General features: G+C 39.6%; 1 protein-coding gene across 2 annotated transcripts in view; it reads left to right on the top strand.

Moving 5' to 3' along the window:
• tes (testin LIM domain protein) overlaps positions 1-7,060 on the top strand; it is a 46,053-nt gene extending 38,993 nt beyond the window's left edge. For both annotated transcript variants that reach the window (XM_003221211.4, XM_062982405.1), the window contains exons 6-7: positions 405-563; positions 5,952-7,060. In XM_003221211.4, the coding sequence (XP_003221259.3) occupies positions 405-563; positions 5,952-6,143 (351 nt within the window). In that variant the 3' untranslated portion in view covers positions 6,144-7,060. The remainder of the gene's footprint in view (positions 1-404; positions 564-5,951) is intronic.
• The last annotated feature ends 13,784 nt before the right edge of the window (positions 7,061-20,844 follow it).

The raw sequence follows: 20,844 nt of genomic DNA, 5'->3' as shown, positions 1-20,844 counted from the left end.
GAACCCAAAAAGAAGGAGGAAGATCCAGGCCCACACTGCTCCTCCATATCAGATGAGCATCATCCACTTCAACTCTCTTTTCTTCTTGAGGGATCTTCTCTCATTTGAACATAATGTTAAGGAGAAAACTGGCCGAGTAGGATACTTTATAGTTCTTCTGTTCAGGTTTTAATTCAAGAGAAAGACAGATTGAGTTGCTCATAATACTCACCCGTACATTTGAGGTAGACTTTGAGGTAGATTTTTCCAACTGCTGTGTATGGTTTAGGAGAACTTCACTAGCTTCTCTGGTTCTGGAGAAGACCACAAAGCAAGAGTGATTCCCTTGGCTTATTAAGTGTTACAGCAGAAACATAATCCCACTGCTAGATTAATGCACATCTGATATCCTTGTCTTTCTGCAGCTTATATTCAGCAATGAGTATACCCAGGCAGAAGGTCAAAGCTGGCATCTGAAACATTTCTGCTGTTTTGATTGCGACTGTATCTTGGCTGGAGAGATCTACGTCATGGTCAAGGAGAAGCCTATTTGCAAACCATGCTATGTGAAGAACCATGCTGTGGTAAGAGGCTCATTCTCTGTGTATAAAATGCACCTTTCCTATGTCTTCGCTAGATTAATATATTTCCTAAATGACACAAAATTTGCCCCTTTTATTCAGAGATCAAATTAAAACTGATACTAAATGGCCTAGTTTTCCATGAAAATAAAGAACATACCCAAAGTCCTCTGATATATTATATTAGGCAAAAACATCTTTGAGAGATCATTTTTTTAAATGCAGGCATCAATCATTATGCAATCTTGGCAAAGTCTTCTGAGAAGTTGTGGTCAGGATTAAAGAAAAATATGATATTTAAGTGTTTAGTAATGCAGTGAAAACAGTAAGAAGTGGACTGACAGTGGGAAAATACTTTTACTAGCTGTTGGGCCAAGTTATTCATACAGTAGAGTCTCACTTATCCAAGACTTGCTTATCCAAGGATCTGGATTATTCAAGGAATTTTTATCCAAAATTATCCAAGATATTCGCTTATCCACAGTTCTGCTGGCCCGTTTAGCTTGGATAAGTGAGACTCTACTGTATATGTATTTAAACATTCATTTAGATAAGAGTGCATTCAGATTTGCAAGGATTCTTTTAAAAATGAAGGGAGGCAATGGAAAGAGAGAGTACTTTCAGCAAAAACAGTGTAGTTGATCTTACCTCTTGTGCCCAAGTCATTATTCCTGGAAGTCTTGAGATATTTGGTGCATTTCCTTTTAATGTCTTTCTTGGACTTCAGGGGATGCTTCTCCGTCCCTTGCAACCTAAGAAGAAGCAAAGCAACTGGCTTAAGCAAGTAGAATACAGTAGAGTCTCACTTATCCAAGCTAAACGGGCCGGCAGAAGCTTGGATAAGCGAATATCTTGGATAATAAGGAGGGATTAAGGAAAAGCCTATTAAAACATCAAATTAGGTTGTGATTTTACAAATTAAGCACCAAAACGTCATGTTATACAACAAATTTGACAGAAAAAGTAGTTCAATACGCAGTAATGTTATGTTGTAATTAGTGTATTTACGAATTTAGCACCAAAATATCACGATATATTGAAAACATTGACTACAAAAATGGCTTGGATTATCCAGAGGCTTGGATAAGCGAGGCTTGGATAAGTGAGACTCTACTGTACTTGCATTGAACCTGCTATAATTACACAATGTAACAAAGGAGCTCCCAGTAGTGCAGTGGGTTAAACCCTTGTGTCGGCAGGACTGCTAACCGACAGGTTGATGGTTCGAATCCTGTGAGCTCTGTCTGTCCACTCCAGCTCTTGATGCAAGGACATGAGAGAAGCCTCCCACAAGCATGATAAAACATCAAAAACATCTGGGCGTCCTCTGTGCAATGTCCTTGCAGACTGCCAATTCTCTCACACCAGAAGCGACTTGCAGTTTCTCAAGTCGCTCCTGACACAAAAAAAATTGAACCTGCTTCTCATGCTCATATATCAATTTCTGGGTTTTGATTTAACTGGAATGAGGATAGTATGTCTCTTCCAATACGGATCTCTAACCCCTGCCATTGCTTTCTATGGGTTGTCTGGGGCTAATGGGAGTTGTAGTCCAATGTCTGGAGGACCATGTTTCCCCTGCCCCTGCTATAAAGGATGTAGAATCAAAGCGTGAGCAGTTAATGTATTAAAAGTTACTTAGTTAACATCAGTTTGTCCACATTTAATGACTTCCTCCGTATTGTCTTTGATCTACCTACTCTATTGTTCTAAGTATTTATATATATTTTTAAAAGATGGATGTTTATTAACATATTGCTGCTGTTTGGTTTTCCTTCTCATAATGAGGACTTTTCATGATTTGCTTGGTTAGCTTTTAAACAAATGTCTTTCTTTAATTTAAAAAAAAACACTTTCCCATCAGCAATGGAGTGCTTTGTACTCCCTTCCCCCTTTCTTCTGCCCTTTTATCTGAAATGAACTGGCTTGAAAACACTTCCTTATATTTCTTCAGCACTTCTTTTTCTGAAGAACTTGCTGGTGCATGACACTGCAAGTTTCAGAGATGAAAACAGAGAAGTCTTAGCAGGAAGCATTTCCATGGCCCAGTTCTCTCAAACAGTGCAGGAATGGGTTGAAACTGAGGGTCTGCTACTCAACGATATATGGGTCCCAGCCCCAGTGTGAATAGATGATAGCCCATAAAAACACATAGATCCCTGCATTAAGAAAATCGGCATATTAAGGACACAATGTTCTTTTTTCAGGCATCTTCTCAATATAATTTAGGCTGTTATTGTGTTCACAGAGATGAAGAAAGTGTGGCCACTGGATGTCACTTGGTGGCCATGAAACCCTCCTGCCAATATTCCAAAACCTTCTAAATCTCAAAACTAAAAAGTACAATTTCTCAGGGGGTATTAGCCCAAAAATTGCACAAAGTCCCCAAGTGTGCACAAAAATCCCTCTCCAAACCCAGCAGAACCCCCATAGCTTCATTTCCTTTCAATAATAATAATAATAATAATAATAATAATAATAATAATAATAATAATAATAATACTTGTTACCAACTTCTCTTCATGGCTCCAAGCGAGATACAACATGGTTAAAACAGGCAGATCAAATAGAATACTATTAAAGACAGGAAGTGACATAGCATCACTTCTGGTCATTGAGGCCGGGCTTTAGCACAGCAGGTTAACCACCAGCTGCAATAAATCTTGCCAGTCAAAAGGTTGGCAGTTTGAAGCCCTGGTTGGGGGTGAGTGCCCAACCTTCAGCCCAGCTCATTGCCCACCTAGCAAATCGAAAACAGTTGTGAGTAGATAAATAGGTACTGCTTAAGCGGGAAGGTATTTTAATGTCACCATAAGAAAATACCAGAAAGATGGTGGTGAACGAGGAAGTGCGTGAACAAGGCTCTTTGACATAGAGGATGGAGTGACAGCACACACACACACACACACACACACACACACACACACACACACCGTTACTGGAATTTAGCACAATCTCCAGGATGCCGAAGATGGGAAATACTTATATACCGCTATCTGTACTGTTGCCTGTCCTGTCTGTGTCTTAACGGCATTGAATGTTTGCCATATATGTGTTCTGTGATTCGCCCTGAGTCCCTTTCGGAATGAGAAGGGTGGAAAATAAATACTGTAAATAAATAAATACATACATACATAATGTTAGGAACTAGCTTAGCCTTTTAAAAAAAATTACTTTTCTCTGCAAATATATGTTTGCTCACTTTCATGCTATGTATAATTGTATATGCTTTTGTGTCTCTTGTTGAGGTATGGGGACCCCATTAATTTCATTTTAAAAATTAGGCACAGACCTCTCGGAGGTGGTTTGTTATTGCTTTACTTGAAAATATAACCCAAAAGTACTGAGTGTCCTTTGACAGTCCTTCATCAAAGTACTAACCAGGGATAGTCTTGCTTAGCATCCAGATGGGATCTGGTGCCTTGATCCTGGCTTGCTGTAATAGACTAGAATTTTTAAGTTGACACGTGAAGTTAGTTTTCTTATTCTTATTGGGTAAAGGTGTCAACAACTAGCATCCTATCCATGGACAGGAATATTTTTCTTCCTCATTTGTTTTAAGTTATTGAAGCTGATGCCTCTGGCAAGAGGAGCCAGTTGCTAAGCCTAAATGCTTCATCACACTGGCTACTTGTTGCATCCCATCATGCTTTAAAGTTTATCCCATAGAGTTTAGTTACACTCTTTACAAACTGTAAGGACACAGAATTGTAGCCTAGTGTTCCACTACAAATGCCTTCTGCATAAGATTTGTCAACTACCGTTAACAAAAGCCTCTTTTGTTCATGTGGGATTCCTAAATATTATAATTCTATGATTAGTCAAGATGTGTCCACAAGACTGGAACGGAGTTGCAACAGCATATTTGCAGAGACAAAGATTAGATGTGAATGAAGGATTGGGTTTTTTAATACATGTATTTACTTTGAGTACTTTTTCACATTTTCTTGCCACTCATGTGCTTTCATATTGTCACACTTTCTCCACCGTAACTCCATTCTGGCTTTTTCGTGTGTCTATTTTAGCATTTAAGGAACTACCATATTTCTTCAATTGTAAGACAGCATCGACTGCAAAGCACAATAAAAATACATATGATACATTTGTGTTTCCAAGAGCACGCTCCGTTTTTAGAGATGTGTCTTAGAATTGAAGAAATGATATTGAGAGAGGAATATTCCTCCAAGCCTAGTGTTTCTAATCTACCCAATACTGCCTCCAAGTGGAGGCTTCCTAGACATACACAACATAATGGCTATTGCTGCAGAGCTACATAAAAAAGAATGGGCAGGAATGGACAAGCTAAAGATTTTGCCTTTTTTTATCTATACTGAATAGGTGCATGAAGAGTCAACCTCCAACTATCTCCTTGTCTAGAGCAATTTCAAAGGCAAATTCAGAGTATGAATCTACTAGAGAGACAAGAGAAACATAGATAATTCAAGTTTTGCTTAGGGAGGTGGATATGTTTAGCCTGAATAAGGTTAAGAGTTGATATGATAGTTGTGTTTAAGAATGTGAAAGGATGTCTATTGAGAAGGAGCAGACTTGTTTACTGCTGCTTCAGAGACTAGGACACAGAGCAATGGATTCAAACTACAGGGAAAGAGATTCCACCTAAACATTAAAAAGAACTTTCCTGACCATATATTATTTATTTAATTATTATTTATTTAAAACATTTATATTCCGCCCTTCTCACCCCAAAGGGGACTCAGGGCAGAGAACAACTTATATATGGCAAGCATACAATGCCGGAACATTAAATAATCTATAAATACATAAAAATTAAAACAGTTATCTCCACTTAAAATCAATTTTTAAAATCATCTCGGGTCAGCCATAGTAGGACATGCTACCTCAAAATTTGTGGAGTCTCATACTTTGGAGGATTTTAAATAGAGACTGAATGGCCATCTGTCAGAAGTGCTTGGTGTGTTCATTGCATGACAAAGGGGTGGAATGGATGGCTATTGAGTCTCTTCCAACTTTATGATTCTATGATTCTAGATACAGTCTAAAATGACTAACTCAACTGGGTTTATTGTAACAATTGATTTTACAGAGCCCGGGCTGTGGCGCAGGCTGGTGAGCAGTCAGCTGCAGCCAGCTGCAACAAATCACTCTGACCAAGAGATCATGAGTTCGAGGCCAGCTCGGAGCTGCGTTTGTCTCTGTCTTTGTTCTATGTTAAGGCATTGAATGTTTCCCTTATATGTGTAATGTGATCCGCCCTGAGTCCCCTTCGGGGTGAGAAGGGCGGAATATAAATACTGTAAATAAATAAATACAGCTATCGCCCTGACATTAGCACATGTTCAAACATGCAGGCTTTGCTGTCTTCCAGAAGTTGAAACTAATGCTTTTTTCTCCCTTTTTTAAACTCACTAGATCTGCCAAGGTTGCCACAATGCAATTGACCCAGAAGTGCAGCGTGTGACTTACAACAACTTCAACTGGCACGCGACCACGGAGTGCTTTCTGTGTTCCTGTTGTAGCAAGTGTCTCATTGGCCAGAAGTTTATGCCAGTCAAAGGAATGGTTTTCTGCTCGGTGGAATGTAAGAAAAAAATGGTGTCCTAATGGGAAGGAAATCCAAACCCAAGCCACATTTCACCATATTTTCAAGTCCTCTGCATTTCTACTGTACTGGGACATTTTTAATCAAAAATCAAAAATACTACTAGGCAATTTCCAAAGATTTTGACATTACTCATCTGATGGCTTGTGATTAAAACCTTAAGCACTTCTGTATTCTTACTCCTTTTGATTACTTGTTCCAAAACTTTGATAAGATGTAGGGATCCTGGTATTTGTTATACTAATTATTATACAGTAGTCCTTTTATGCTTACAATGTTTTATAAACAATCTTAGTAAAAATAAAATGTTCTGTATTGTATTCATTATTAAATTAGGGGTGAAGAGTTTATGGACCTTCAGGTATTGGATTCCAATGCCCATCATCCCTGGTATCTGGCCATGTTGGCCGGGACTTTTGGGATTTGTATTCCAAAAGTACTCAAAGGGCAGAGGTTCCTCTACCTTGCCTTAAATGAGGGCAAAATATGCTCATAGCTGACCCACTATAGGGCATTCATGTTGTGTTATGTATAAATGGAACACTTTACATCCTCTGCAAACCAACTGAGCATATCAGGGAAATACTAAAACAGCACCTTCCTTGTGACGTGCTAGTTTTGTAAATGCAGAGATTTTTAAAGTGTCAATTTACAATTGAATGACTTTTGTTGAAGTTGCATAGTCCATGAGCTGCTGCCAGTGTCCAGGAGCCTTCAAATATATTTAGATTATTTCTTGAAAGGCTTCCCAACACTCAGCCTTCTAGAAGAATGTTCTAAAACACAAGTCCAATCTTTAATGTTTGCTAAGCGGGGAGACCATGCTTTTTCCATAGGTTTGAATTGAATACATTTGTTTAAAAGATTGTGGAATACAATTGAATACTTGTTACATTAAAGATAATCTTCCTTTTTTTTTTTTTGGACTCTGTTTGTGCTGTCAGATTCTATCATCAATTGTGGTTGGTCCACAATCCCAGGTAATAAGAAAGGCTTCAATCTTTTAGGGCCCTAACACATGAATGGGTTTTGTACTAGTACAAGACCTCAACCATCTTTCTCCCTAGGCTGGTAGACTTATTTCCATTTAAATCAACCCCTTTCTGCACCATTTCTGAGATACGTAAAGATTTCCCCTGACGTTAAGTCCAGTTGTGTTCGACTCTGGGGGTTGGTGCTTATCTCCATTTCTAAGCCGAAGAGCCGGCGTTGTCTGTAGACACCTCCAAGGTCATGTGGCCGGCATGTCTGCATGGAGCGCTGTTACCTTTCTGCCGGAGTGATACCTATTGATCTACTGACATTTGCATGTTTTTGAACTGCTGGGTTGGCAGAAGCTGGGGCTAACAGCGGGCGATCATTCCGCTCCCCGGATTCGAACCTGCGACCTTTGGGTCTGCAAGTTCAGCAGCTCATTGCTTTAACATACTGCACCACTTGAGGCCCTTTTTATTTCTGTGCCATTCTTCCTGAATAAAAGAAGATGAGTTGCATAATTCATGGCTAAAATCATGGAGAGAGAAATTGGTTTTCTGAAGCTATGCATTGTGCAACGTACACAAGGTTTGCGGTAGCTCCCTGATCAAGTGTTTACAATTTCATATGATACATACTACATAAAGAAGAGAAGACATGAGTGCTCTCTTACCGTGCGAGCTCCATTGTATCCCATCCCCATTTTTGCTTTTACACATTGAAAAGTAAATGTCCTCGGCACAGAACCTGCTATCCTTGATGAAATTCCCCATATAATTTAGAACCTCATGAAATCATGGGAAACCTGCTCAGATATAGCTGGCTCCTGATAGCAATGCTTTGCCTAAAAACACATGTTCAGTTCTTAACATAATCAAGGCCAAATTAACACATGCAACCTGTTTGTGGAGCACCTATCGATGGATCAACTCTTGATTTTAGTCAAGTCTTTAAGAGAGCTATTTGATGGACTATGTAAAGCATTGGTTCTCAACCTGGAACCCCCACATGTTTTGGGCCTTTCTGGGAGATGAAGGCCAGGTTGGGGACCCAGGTTGAGAACCACTGATGTAGAGGCTCAGGATGAGCACCTTGAATAGCTCTTTGCCTTAACATTCGAAGTGGCTGCGTTGACTTTGGAGCCACCAGCTGCTATAGCTGAAACCTTGAACTGTGTCAAATTCAAGAGGCACCCATAGCATTACTTGAATTCATATTATTCTAACCATTATATAAAATGTGAAATTTACTACTATCTTTATATTCAGAGGCCCTGAGGTGTAAGCTATACATGAATCTCATGGTGAGCATATTGGAGGATGGTGCAGGCTTATAAATGTCTTGCCCTCCCTTTCCACTCTTGTATTATACCATGTGTGAGATGAAATGACTGGACTATGGCTGGGGTTATTGGTGAAAATATTTTTTTAGAAATATCAAGTACCTAGCATGTGTTTCTGCCATCAGAAACCACAATTATCTTTTCTGAAAGCTGTATAGTAGGCCCTTGTAATCTGCTGGGTTTTGGTTTAAGGACCCTCCATGAATGCCAAAATCCATGGATGTTTAACTCCTCTTATCTATATATAATATTGAAGGAGCCTCCAGTGGCCTAGGGGATAAAAGCCTCATGACTTGAAGATTGGGTTGCTGACCTGAAAGTGCCAGGTTCGAATCCCACCTGGGGAGAGCACGGGATGAGCTCCCTCTTTCAGCTCCAGCTCCATGCAGGGACATGAGAGAAGCCTCCCACAAGGATGGTAAAACATCAAAAACATCCGGGCGTCGCCTGGGCAACGTCCTTGCAGATGACCAATTCTCTCACTCCAGAAGCAACTCCAGTTGCTCCTGACTCGGGGAAAAAAATCTATATATATAACACTATATAACACGTTATTTGTTCCTAGGTTATTTCCCAGTTGATTCTATCATAAAAACATGGAAAAGATTTATTAAACTGTTTTTGTGGAACATCCTGCATCACATTTTGCTATAGTTTTTCAATAAATATCTCATCAACTCTCAACCAATTCAACATAGTTTGTGACAGCCACAAAAACAAAGTTTCTGGAGTGTAGCAACTGCTTTCAAAGCAAGTACTGTAGAATTAAACAGGAAATAAAACTTTCAAACCAGGAACAAATTTTTTTTTGTATTTTGTTACATAGTGTAATAGGATAGGTAAATAGTGCCCCTTCTATAAAATATCAAGATCAAGGTTTGCTTTTGGGATAACTTTGGGGGGAGGTATTTTCAAGCTGTGGATATTTAAATCATAAATGTAGAATCTCTGGATATGAAGAACCAACTTGACATCTGTTTCAGCACAATTTTAGTTTTTCAAAAGGAACCCCCAAACCCTCATGTTAAAATAGCAAAGAATGTGTGGAGAAGGCCTACAATTTGTTGGTACAGCAGTGCTATGTTAGATTAACAATTCAATCTTGACATCTGCAGGATTGGCTGGTTTGTCATGTGAGATCAGTTGTCCATCAATAAAAAGACAATCTGAGCTAGATGGTCCAGGTAGTGGCATGCAGATATTTCTTTACATTTAATGTAAGAAGGTACCTTAAATGAACTGGGTGGGAGAAAGGAAGAAGGTTGCCTTTACAAACTATGCAATCTCTTTCATTCCAGCTTTTCCAAGAAGAATAAAACATGTCTGTATATCTATAGTTAATACTCTCAAATAAAGAACACTTTTCCTAAACCATTTTCTACCCTTAAAATAGCATCTTACTTCATTTTAACATTTTTGTCACTGCAATGACTATGTTATTCCAGCAGGGGGAGGTAGATTCAAACATTTTAAAAATGGTGTTCCAATTACAGTAGAATCTCACTTATCCAAGCTAAACTGCCGGCAGAAGCTTGGATAAGCAAATATCTTGGATAATAAGGAGGGATTAAGGAAAAGCCTATTAAACATCAAATTAGGTTATGATTTTACAAATTAAGCGCCAAAACATCATGTTATATAACAAATTTGACAGAAAAAGCAGTTCAATACGCAGTAATGTTATGTTGTAATTACTGTATTTACGAATTTAGCACCAAATTTCACGATATATTGAAAACATTGACTACAAAAATGGCTTGGATAATCCAGAAACTTGGATAAGCAAGGCTTGGATAAGTGAGACTCTACTGTATTTCTGTTTCACAGCTTTAGCCATTGGCACTGCAACTTCTGGAATTTGAATACCAAGATATGTGATGGCCCAAGATTTCCCACTTTCAACCTGGAGCATTTTATGCCAAATCTCAGATCAGCCACAGACAAGTGGCAGAGGTAGGTTAGTAACTGACCCTAAGACCATTCAGTGTGTGGTTTCTTCCCATGCTGAAGTGGAACTTGGATCTCAGAGCTTGAGATTTCAAACTATAGCACCACTTATTTTTCATTTTCTCTTTTCTATTTTTATTGTTTCTAATTTTATTTTATTTTTAATATTACAACATCATTACTATAAAATCTTCATAAGCATTAATAATTATTTACCTTGGGTTTTTTTTTTCCGTGTCAGGAGCGACTTGAGAAACTGCAAGTTGCTTCTGGTGTGAGGGAATTGGTTGTCTGCAAGGACGTTGCCCTGATGTTTTGCCATCCTTGTGGGAGGCATGTCCCCGCATGAGAAGTTGAAGCTGACAGACAGGAGCTCACCTTGTTCCCTGGATTTGAACCTCTGACCGTTTGGTCAGCAGTCTTGCTGACACATTAGTTTTAACCCATTGCGTCACCAGGGCTCCTACCTTGTTGTAATGCTCATGAAGATTTTATAGCATTGATATTTGATTTCTATTTAGATGATTTCAAATGTTTTTTTCCAAAATTTTCATTTTCAAAGATATTTTACATCTGTTTGAAAGTAGCTTTCTCATGTTTTATTCCTAACAAAACATCTATAGCTTTGTAAGCATTTGTCATCCTATGGCTTCTGCGGGTTTTCAAAGTTTGTCACACTGTTTGGAAAACAGCATGGCTTTCATCCTTGTGTCTGTCTTAAGTACCGAGTCTGTCTGTTGGTTTGTAGACTTATTAATGTACTTTCAAAGTAGACATTATGCACAGCCTGCTCTGGGCGTTCATCATTTTTCTTTTTTCCCTCATACTGTCCTCAATGAACCTTTCTTGATTTCCTAACTCAAAGTCTTTTTTTTTCAATTCTATCATTTCTATTTATTCTGTTTCTTCAAAATGTTATGAACGTTTAATTTATGCTGTATCATTATGAGATATCATGGAGATGGCACCCAAATTTAAACAAGACATTCATTCCGTTTCCTATACACCTATATACAGGTTGGGCCAAAAGTCACAGCTTGATGTTTTAATCATGCAGGAAGACTCATCAACATCATAATAGGGAAAGAAAGAGTTAAAATTTGCTCCCATGCACCATCATCCTAATGAAAATTTTGGGGAGCAGTTGTGGCTATGAACTTTTTAAAGGACTTCAGCAGACTCCTTTAGCTTTTCATCCAGTTTGTTTGCATCATGAGCAAGTCAATTGAACAATATGTTCATGAGTTCATAAACCAAGGTTGTCAAAACACATTTACATTGAGGGCCATATCAGGCTTATGGTTGCCTTCAAAGGTCATTTGACACATGGATGGAGAATCTGTGGATACAGAGGGCCAGCTATATATATTTTTAACATGGTGATTGTCCTGTTTTGTCTTTCAAGAACAGCCTTAAAACACTGTGGTAAGTAAATGAAAACTGCTTTACTTCAGCAAAACAAAGTACAGCTCACTCAGTGGAATAATGCAAAAGGAAGCAAGGAAGTCATAGGTCAAGAACAGTTCTTAGTCTCTGATAAACTCCCAAATCAAATAGCTTCAGACAAAGAAACAGCAATAAATCCAGATGCAGACTCGAAGCAGGCACACGGGGAGTGAAGGCATTAGAGTCAGTTTGTTACCAGCAAGAGCTGGCTGCACCTGCTTCTGCGTTATAGCTCTGAGTCCCCTCACAACTGCTAGGGCAGTTCCTAATTACTCTGCTGCATTTATGGCAGCTAATCTAGCTGAATTACGTCTCTGCTCTGTTTCTTTTCTCCTCTCCTGAAATGAGGGTCCTTGCAAAGTCTCCTCCTCAGATTCCAACTCAGATTCATGAACACTTTCCTGCTCCCCTTCCTCTTCTAAAGAAGAGGAATCCCTTACAGTGATTTAGTTTTTACCCAATTTTGGTCCCCTTGTGTTATTGAATGACAACACCCATCACTTTTGATTGTTCGGGATAATGGGGATAGCAACCCAACAACATTTGTGGCTTATATGTTGGGGTTAAAGGACATTTTAAAGACTGACATTATATCCACAAGCCTAGTATCTAAATTCAAACCCCATTATCCTGACTAAACTGACCAAGCTGCAGCCTTCCAGATGTTGCTCTATCACAATTCCCATCAGCTCTAGTCATGATGTCTAATGATGAGGAATACAGGAGGTGTAGTCCAGCATCTGCAGGGCTGCATAAAGTGACATGTCAGATCTAATACAGACTGCAGGCCTTGATTTTTGACACGTGTGCCATAAACATTCTGGTCATCTTAGTTCACACATAACTGCTCTCTCACCCAAGTACAGTATTAGCATGCAACATAACACCACCAAGTTGTCATCTTCAGTCTCATTCTTGCTAGTTTTTTCTTGCTAGTTGGCTCCCTCTTCCTCAAAGATTTCTTGTATATTCCTATTCTTTACAGCAGGGAGAGGGAACCCTTGGCCTTTCAAATGTTCAGTTTCCAGAAGCTCTAAATAGCATCTTCCATAAATTGAAATTTAGAAAGTTGTAATCTAAACACAAATCCAAGTAAAGTTTCTTCCATATCATTTTTCCACGAGTCTTTGCATACCTAAACCTTTCCCATTTGTTTCTTTATTGCAATACAGTGCTGGGCACATTTGGCACTTATAGTTCTTCTTTTACAATTCATGAAATTCTCCAGAGAATAAATACGTTTGGAGTTCACTTACCTGAAAATGTTCACAGTTCAACTGGACTTTCTTCCAAGAAAATAATGTATTTGGTCTGATGCTAATATTAAAATTTAAGTCACCTTTCTAAAGATCAAATATCTTTTTCGAGTTACAGTTCAGGTCAGAATGAGCTGCATCTGTAATTCAAATGAAAACTTTCAACACAAAATGGTCTGTTCATTGTTCATTTTTCTGCTTTAGTTCCTTTTCCAGTATTAACTATGGTAACCAAAATTCTGGGAAATCCACCATGTTATCAGTGCCTACACACCATACACACATGCATATGTTTTAGACATAAGTAGCCATAACATTTATGTTATGAGGCCGGGCTTAGCACAGCAGGCTAACCGCTGTGCTGCAGAAAAATCCTGCCAATCCAAAGGTCGGCAGTTTGAGCCCAGGTTAGGGTTGAGCACCTGCCATTAGCCCCAGCTCATCTGCCCACCTAGCAGGGTGAAAGCAGAAATGCAAGTAGATAAATAAGTACCGCTTTTAGCGGGGAGGTAATAAAGGCACCCTTAAGGACATCGACTGGAGGAAAAGCTCCTCAGCATGGAAAATGGAGTGACAGCCCATCCCCCCCCCCCCACCCCAGTGGCCAGAGTTGAGCACAGCCTCCAAGGTGCCGGAAATAAGATGGGTAAAACTGCCTTTACCTCTGTTGTGTAGTCTGTCCTTGTTAATTGTATAATTGACATTGAATGTTTGCCATATGTGTGTTCCATGAGCTGCTCTGAGTCCCCTTTGGGGTGAGAAGGGCAGGGTATCAATACTTCAATAGTAAATAATTATTTTGATAACACACATTGGGTATCCCTATCCAGAGTTCTTCATACCAGAAGTGTTTGGGATTTTTAAATACCTATATTTCCATATACATACAGATGGACCCTAAGTTTAAATAAGACATTCATTCATCTTTATATACACCTTGTACATTTAGCCTGAAGGTAATTTTACACAACATTTTAAATAATTTTGTGCATTAAACAAAGCTTGTTTACATTAAACCATCAGAAGGCAAAGATCTCATCTTGTCAGCCATGTGAACAATTTCAAATTCTGGGAGATTTTAAATTTTGAAATTCCAGATAAGAGATCTTAAACCTTTAACAAATTCTTACGCTCAAGCTTAGCAGGATTTCAGTTAAAAGTAATTATTTTAAATGGTAAAAAAGTAGAGACATTGCAAGGTGCTGATGCGAAAAGTTATTTGAATAATTTCATCTTAATTTGTATTTGCCAAGAATTGATTACTGTACTTCTAACTGAAAGTCTTCCTCTCCCTGATGCACCATTTAAATATCTCTGATCCTGGCCTGGAACAAGACATTCTGTTACCTGAAGTAAAACTGCAAGTGGTGCCCATCCCAAGTCAAGGGGGTCAAAATACAATGTTGGTAACTACCAAAAAATGTGCTGTGGCTTCATGACAGCTAAAACCAACTGCCATGTATAACATCTGTCACAGAGGTTAGTTACAGTAATTACAAAAAGGAACAAGGGCTAAACCACACCCAAATTACAACATTTTTTGCAAGGCCTGAAGCATCCATCTTTTCAAAAGAATGAACTTTTAGAATGGACATTGTTAGCTGCAAGCTGAAACAAGGTGCAAATTACCTTTCTAATACCAAATGCTGGAAGAATACCAAACATGTCTCTTCATGATTGCGGAAGATACATCTGGAAGCCTAGGGAATTAGAAGCTACCATTAAGACTGGCCCCTGGTTTCTGAAGCTTTCTAGTTCAAAGGAGGTGAGACTCCAAAGCAATAATTATGTCTCCTTTATTCATTTTTGTTTCTAGCCTTTCTTCTAGAGTATTCACAGTCCCAAGGTGTTTGGCATATCAACTAGTAAAATTACAATAAAATAACTATTAAAACAATAAAGAAACACAGCACAATTGCGGCTACAATCCCAAATGTGGTCACGTGAGAAGACATCACACTGAACTGAATAGGGCATAATTCTGATAGACTGAGCAGTTACTGATGTTAAAAATATAAGCAAATAAACCCATTTATTCAAACACAGTGTAGTAACATCACCCAGAGGAAACGTAGAGTTTTAGGGTACTCCAAGAAGCAAGCAAAAGAAATCTTGAGATACTTTTATTTTCTTTTTTGTGGTCTAGAAAAGCACATGATGTTAGAGGCAGAGGTGCTAAAATACGTAAGGCTGGCAGAATGATCTTGTGCCATTTTTAAAGATGGATTATGGAGGGGAAAATTGGCCAGTGTCTAAATAGCCCAGGGTATAACCAAACTACCCAATGAAATAGGAAAATAACCTACAATAAATAAAGAACACCACTCAGAAACAAGAGAATTCCAGACACCAAACAATCAACTGCCAGTTAACACCTCTCAAACAAAGGTTGCCTCCAGGCACAACAACCAGGCTACCTCTATGCCAGTGGTTCCCAACCTTTTTGACCAGGGACCATGCTCCAACATTAGTACCAAAATCAGTTTTAACGTCAACTTTCGTTTTGGTTTGGTTATTTGGGGTGCTGATTCAGAAAATTGCATTGGATAGACCACATCAGCTCTAGTTTTTGATACAGAACATATGCCATCCAGTAGTTGCCATCTGCTCACCCGCAGAAAACCATATTTAATAAACTAGAGCTAATGTTGTCTGTCCAATGCATTTTTCTGAATCAGCACCCCAAATAAACCCAGTAACAGGCCTAAAAATGAAGACAAGAAGAAAAAAAATATTGGGGGGATTCTGTGTTATTATCTGTAATAGTTACAATGAGGCCACAAACCACATGTTAGTTCTTGCAGACCATTGGTGTTCCACAGAGCACAGGTTGGGAACCACTGCTCTATGCAAATACCCTCACCGGTTGACTTTGCAGCTGTAAGGCTTATCAATGCTAATCAAGCTTGCTAATAGTGTTGTGCTTTTGTATGGAATTACTGTTCGTTTTGTATAGTTTCATTCGTGTCGTCTCATTTTCGTATTTGGCTTCTGCTAGTGAAAATGGGCTGCCTATACAACATGAATTTTCGTCTGACTAACGAAAAACACAAACATTTTCATGTCATTGGCAGCAATGGGAGGGCTTCCAAGGCTCAACCCCCCCCCCCCCCCCGGCTCAGTTTTTGGGCTAGAGGGGTGAAAATCACACATGGAGGGTATTTCAACCCCTTTTAGCCCACCAACATTTAAAACGTTCGGGTCTTCCCAGGAGTACTATTGTTGTTGTTGTTTTTATTATTATTATTATTATTATTATTATTATTATTATTATTATTATTATCAACACAACGACATTGTATGGCACAGCAAACAAGATAGATATGCTGGATTTCGTTTCACAAAACCACAAGTCGAACACTTCCCAAGTGTCTAGGACTGTGTGATGTATTTTCTGATGATGTGTGCAGATCCCAGTAGGGTGGCCTTTTGCAGTTGGCAGATGGTGATTTTGTCAATGTCTATTGTTTCCAAATGCCGGCTGAGATCTTTTGGCACAGCACCCAGTGTGCCCATCACCACCGGGACCACCTGTACTGGTTTCTGCCAGAGTCTTTGAAGTTCAATCTTGAGGTCCTGATAGCGGCTGAGTTTTTCCTGTTGTTTTTCATCTATGCGACTGTCACCTGGGATGGCAACATCAATGATCCAAACCTTGTTCTTTTCCACAACTGTGATGTCTGGTGTGTTGTGTTCCAGAACTTTGTCAGTCTGGATTCGGAAGTCCCACAGTATCTTTGCATGTTCATTTTCCAATACTTTTGCAGGTTTGTGATCCCACCAGTTCTTTGCTGCTGGGAGGTGGTACTTGAGGCATAAGTTCCAATGAATCATTTGGGCCACATAGTTGTACCTCTGTTTGTAGTCTGTCTGTGCGATTTTCTTACAGCAGCTGAGGATATGATCAATGGTTTCGTCGGTTTCCTTGCACAGTCTGCATTTTGGGTCATCAGCTGATTTTTCAATCTTGGCCTTAATTGCATTTGTTCTGATGGCTTGCTCCTGGGCTGCAAGGATCAGGCCTTCTGTCTCCTTCTTCAGGGTCCCATTCGTGAGCCAGAGCCAGGTCTTCTCCTTATCAGCTTTTCCTTCAATTTTGTCAAGAAACTTTCCATGCAGTGTTTTGTTGTGCCAGCTGTCAGCTCTAGTTTGTAGTGCGGTTTTCTTGTACTGGTTTTTTGTCTGCTGTGTTTTGAGGAGTTTCTGATTTTTGACTTCAATCAAAGCAGGTTCTTCACTTTGCTTGACATATTCTGCCAGGGCATGTTCTTCTTCTTTGACTGCTTGCTTTACTTGTAAGAGTCCTCTGCCCCCTGATCTTCTAGGCAGATATAGCCGGTCAACATCACTGCGAGGGTGCAGTGAATGATGAATGGTCATGAGTTTTCTTGTTTTTCTGTCCAAATTGTCCAGTTCCACCTGTGTCCAATTTATAATGCCAGCAGTATATCTTATGACAGGTATGGCCCAGGTGTTTATGGCCTTGATGGTGTTGCCTCCATTGAGCTTGCTTTTGAGAATTTTTCTGACCCTTTGTGTGTATTCTTTGCTGACCACAGTTTTCACATGTTCATGCTTGATGTTGTCCAGCTGTAGTATGCCCAGATATTTATAGGCCTCTGGCTGGTGACACTTTATTGTTTGGCCATTGGGCATATTTATGCCCTCACTTTCAATGATTTTTCCCTTCTTCAATGCCACTGTCGAACATTTGTCCAAACCAAACTCCATGTTGATATCAGTGCTAAAAATTCGGACAGTGTTGGTCAGAGACTGGATTTCAGTTTCCGTTTTCCCATATAGCTTCAGGTCATCCATGTACATCAAATGTGAAATTTTGTGAGAATTCTTAGATATTTGATAGCCGAGATTTGTTTTTTGTAAGATTGTTGACAGAGGGATCATGGCAATAATGAAAAGCAGAGGGGACAATGAATCTCCCTGGAAAATTCCTCTCCTGATGTTGACAAGTCCATAGCTTTCATTTCCTACAAACAGTTCAGTTTTCCAGTGCTCCATCATGTTTTCAATGAAGGTGCCAACTGTTTTACAAATCCCGATGGCGTCCAGGCACTTGATGATCCAGCTGTGTGGGAGTGAGTCAAAGGCCTTTTTGTAGTCAATCCACGTCATGTGAAGATTAGCTTTTCGGCTCTTACAGTTCTCCAGAATCATTTTGTCAATCAATAACTGGTCTTTTGTGCCCCTGCTTTTCCGTTTGTTGCCTTTCTGTTCATCTGGCAAGATGTTTTTTTCTTCAAGATAGTCTTGAATTCTGTCAGCTATGATGCCAGTCAGTAGTTTAAACATAGTGGGCAGACACGTTATTGGCCTGTAGTTTCCTGGTGCTGCTCCTTTTGCTGGATCCTTTTGTATCAGGTATGTTCTTCCAGTTGTTAGCCATTCACTGATACTTCCTTTCTGCAGCATCTCATTGAATTGTTGGGCCATTTTTCCATGTAAACTAATCAGATGTTTGAGCCAAAATCCATGAAGTTGATCACTACCAGGCGATGTCCAGTTCTTGACTTTTTGCACTCGTTTGCTGATCATTTCAGTTGTTATTTCCATCAGTTCCATTTTGTTCTGTGAGAATTTTCCTTCAAACTCCTTTATCCACCCAGCGTTTTTGTTGTAGTTTTTATTATTTTCCCAGAGTTCTTTCCAGAACTTTGTTGTTGCAGTTTTCTCTAGCTTTATGGTTACTGTGTCTGTTGTTTGGTTCAGACTCTGGTAGAACCGTCTTTGGTCTGATTGAAACAGTTGATTTTGTCTGTACTGGATGATTCTGGCTTCATACCTTTCAATTTTTCTGGCTGTTGCTGTAATTTGTTCTTTCACGATTTCCAAAGCTTCTTCAATTTTTCTGGTGTTCAGCCAGTACTTTCGGATCAGGTATTGCTTGATTTTTTCATTCTTCAGTTTCCTCTCTTTCATATTTTTCAGGTTACTTGCATCTGATCTAAGTTTCTTGATTTTCAACTCTAGCCTGACCTTCCACTTTGGTTTTCCAGTCAATTTTCTTTGGGGCTGCCTTGGTTGTAGGAGCCCAAGTTCTTCTGTTACTATCACTGCTGCACTGTAGGCAAACTGGTTTGTTTGTTCAATTGATGTTATTTGGACAGTGGAGAGTGCTGCATTCACATCTTTCATGAGAGGCGCCAGGTGTCTCTTGGGCACTGTTTTTAGAGTTGGGAGCCGCTGTCTTATTGCATTTGCTGCAGCTTGAGCCATGATCTTATCCTTGAGCTCTTGTTGTCTTGCTGTCAAGGTTCCTGGTGGTTCAACAGATGTTTCAAGTGCTGGTTCCTCAAATTCTTGCAAAAGCGCCACACTTTCTTCTGGTTCAATCTGTTCCACCATTCCAAGTGTTGCTGGAGTCTCTGTGCTGTGGTCTGATGGTAATCTACTTTGCAAATTTTCTGGATTTCTTCGAGTTCAACTTCACTGAACACTTTGTTTCTGATTATGAATCTTCGTTGGTCAGCCAGTCGGGGTTCTGTTATCTGTGAGTCAGGGTACTCTTGTTTCCATAGCTGATGCATCCTTTTTTGGTAGCCACGCCTTTGAGGTTCAGATTTGTAGTAGCATTTCATAATTGTGCGGTTTTCTGGCATTGTATATTTTTGCCGCTTCTGTGACTGTTCATTTGGGTTTTGATGATTCCGTAGCCCACTTGTCGATGGATGTCCAGAATCAGCAGCATCCACCGCGGTCCTTTTTATCCTGGGCGACGACCGAGCCAGTATAGACTTCGTTTGGGTTTGATTCTCCATAATGCTAATGGGTTAGGTGCTCTTGGTTGTGCTTCTCAGCTGAGGCCTCTCTGGCTTGGTTGGACCTGCCGGTAGTTACACTACCGCCAGCACAGCCCTCTGTCATCATTGGAGCAGCTAAGCCCCCCCACCACGTCAAGGTGGCACCTGCGGGGGGGATTATTATTATTATTATTATTATTATTATTATTATTATTATTATTTATTAACACACATTGGCACATGTTAGCTGTCATGAGGAGGTGCCCCTTCCCTAGACTCAGCTTAGAGTCCCAGAGTAGCTATCATTATTAATATATATGTTAATATTATTAGTAAGACCCATTGGCTCACATCAGATCTCTTGGGGAGGCACTCCTCCCCCAAACTCAGCTTAGAGTCCCAGAATAACTATCGTTATTTTTATTAATAGTATTAACACCCATTGGTACAGATCAGCTGTAATGGGAAAGCAGCACTCTGTTACAGGGCCGAAATGAAAGGAAAACGAAAGCAAGCACGATGACTGTGCGGTTTTCATTTTCATCTCGCCTCTCATTTCCTATGAAAATGTCGTCATTCGTTTTGTGTAGACGAATGGTTGAAACGAAACAATTGCACAAAGGAAACTAAGGAAAAAAAATTGCACACATCTCTACTTGCTAATTGCAATATTCACACTTGCTTCAAACAGACAAGGGTTCTATCTCCCACCCTGGACATTCCACAGATATATAAGATATAAGTATACACTCTACATGCCTCATTTCCAACAGACCTCTGAACAAACCTCTGAGGATACTTGTCAAAGATGCAGGAGAAACATCAAGAGAGAACACTACTGGAACAAAGCCATACGGTCTGAAAAACTCACAGCACCCAAACCTTTTTTTCCATTACAACTACAGTCTTTTGCAGCATTCTGTATCTTGCTCCAGAATTTCCTTAGCCTATTTTTCACCTGTGGAATCAAACTTAGACT

The sequence above is a fragment of the Anolis carolinensis genome, chromosome 5, assembly GCF_035594765.1.
Source record: "Anolis carolinensis isolate JA03-04 chromosome 5, rAnoCar3.1.pri, whole genome shotgun sequence".
Classification (NCBI taxonomy): domain Eukaryota; kingdom Metazoa; phylum Chordata; class Lepidosauria; order Squamata; family Dactyloidae; genus Anolis; species Anolis carolinensis.
This window is presented reverse-complemented; position numbering and strand designations above follow the sequence as displayed.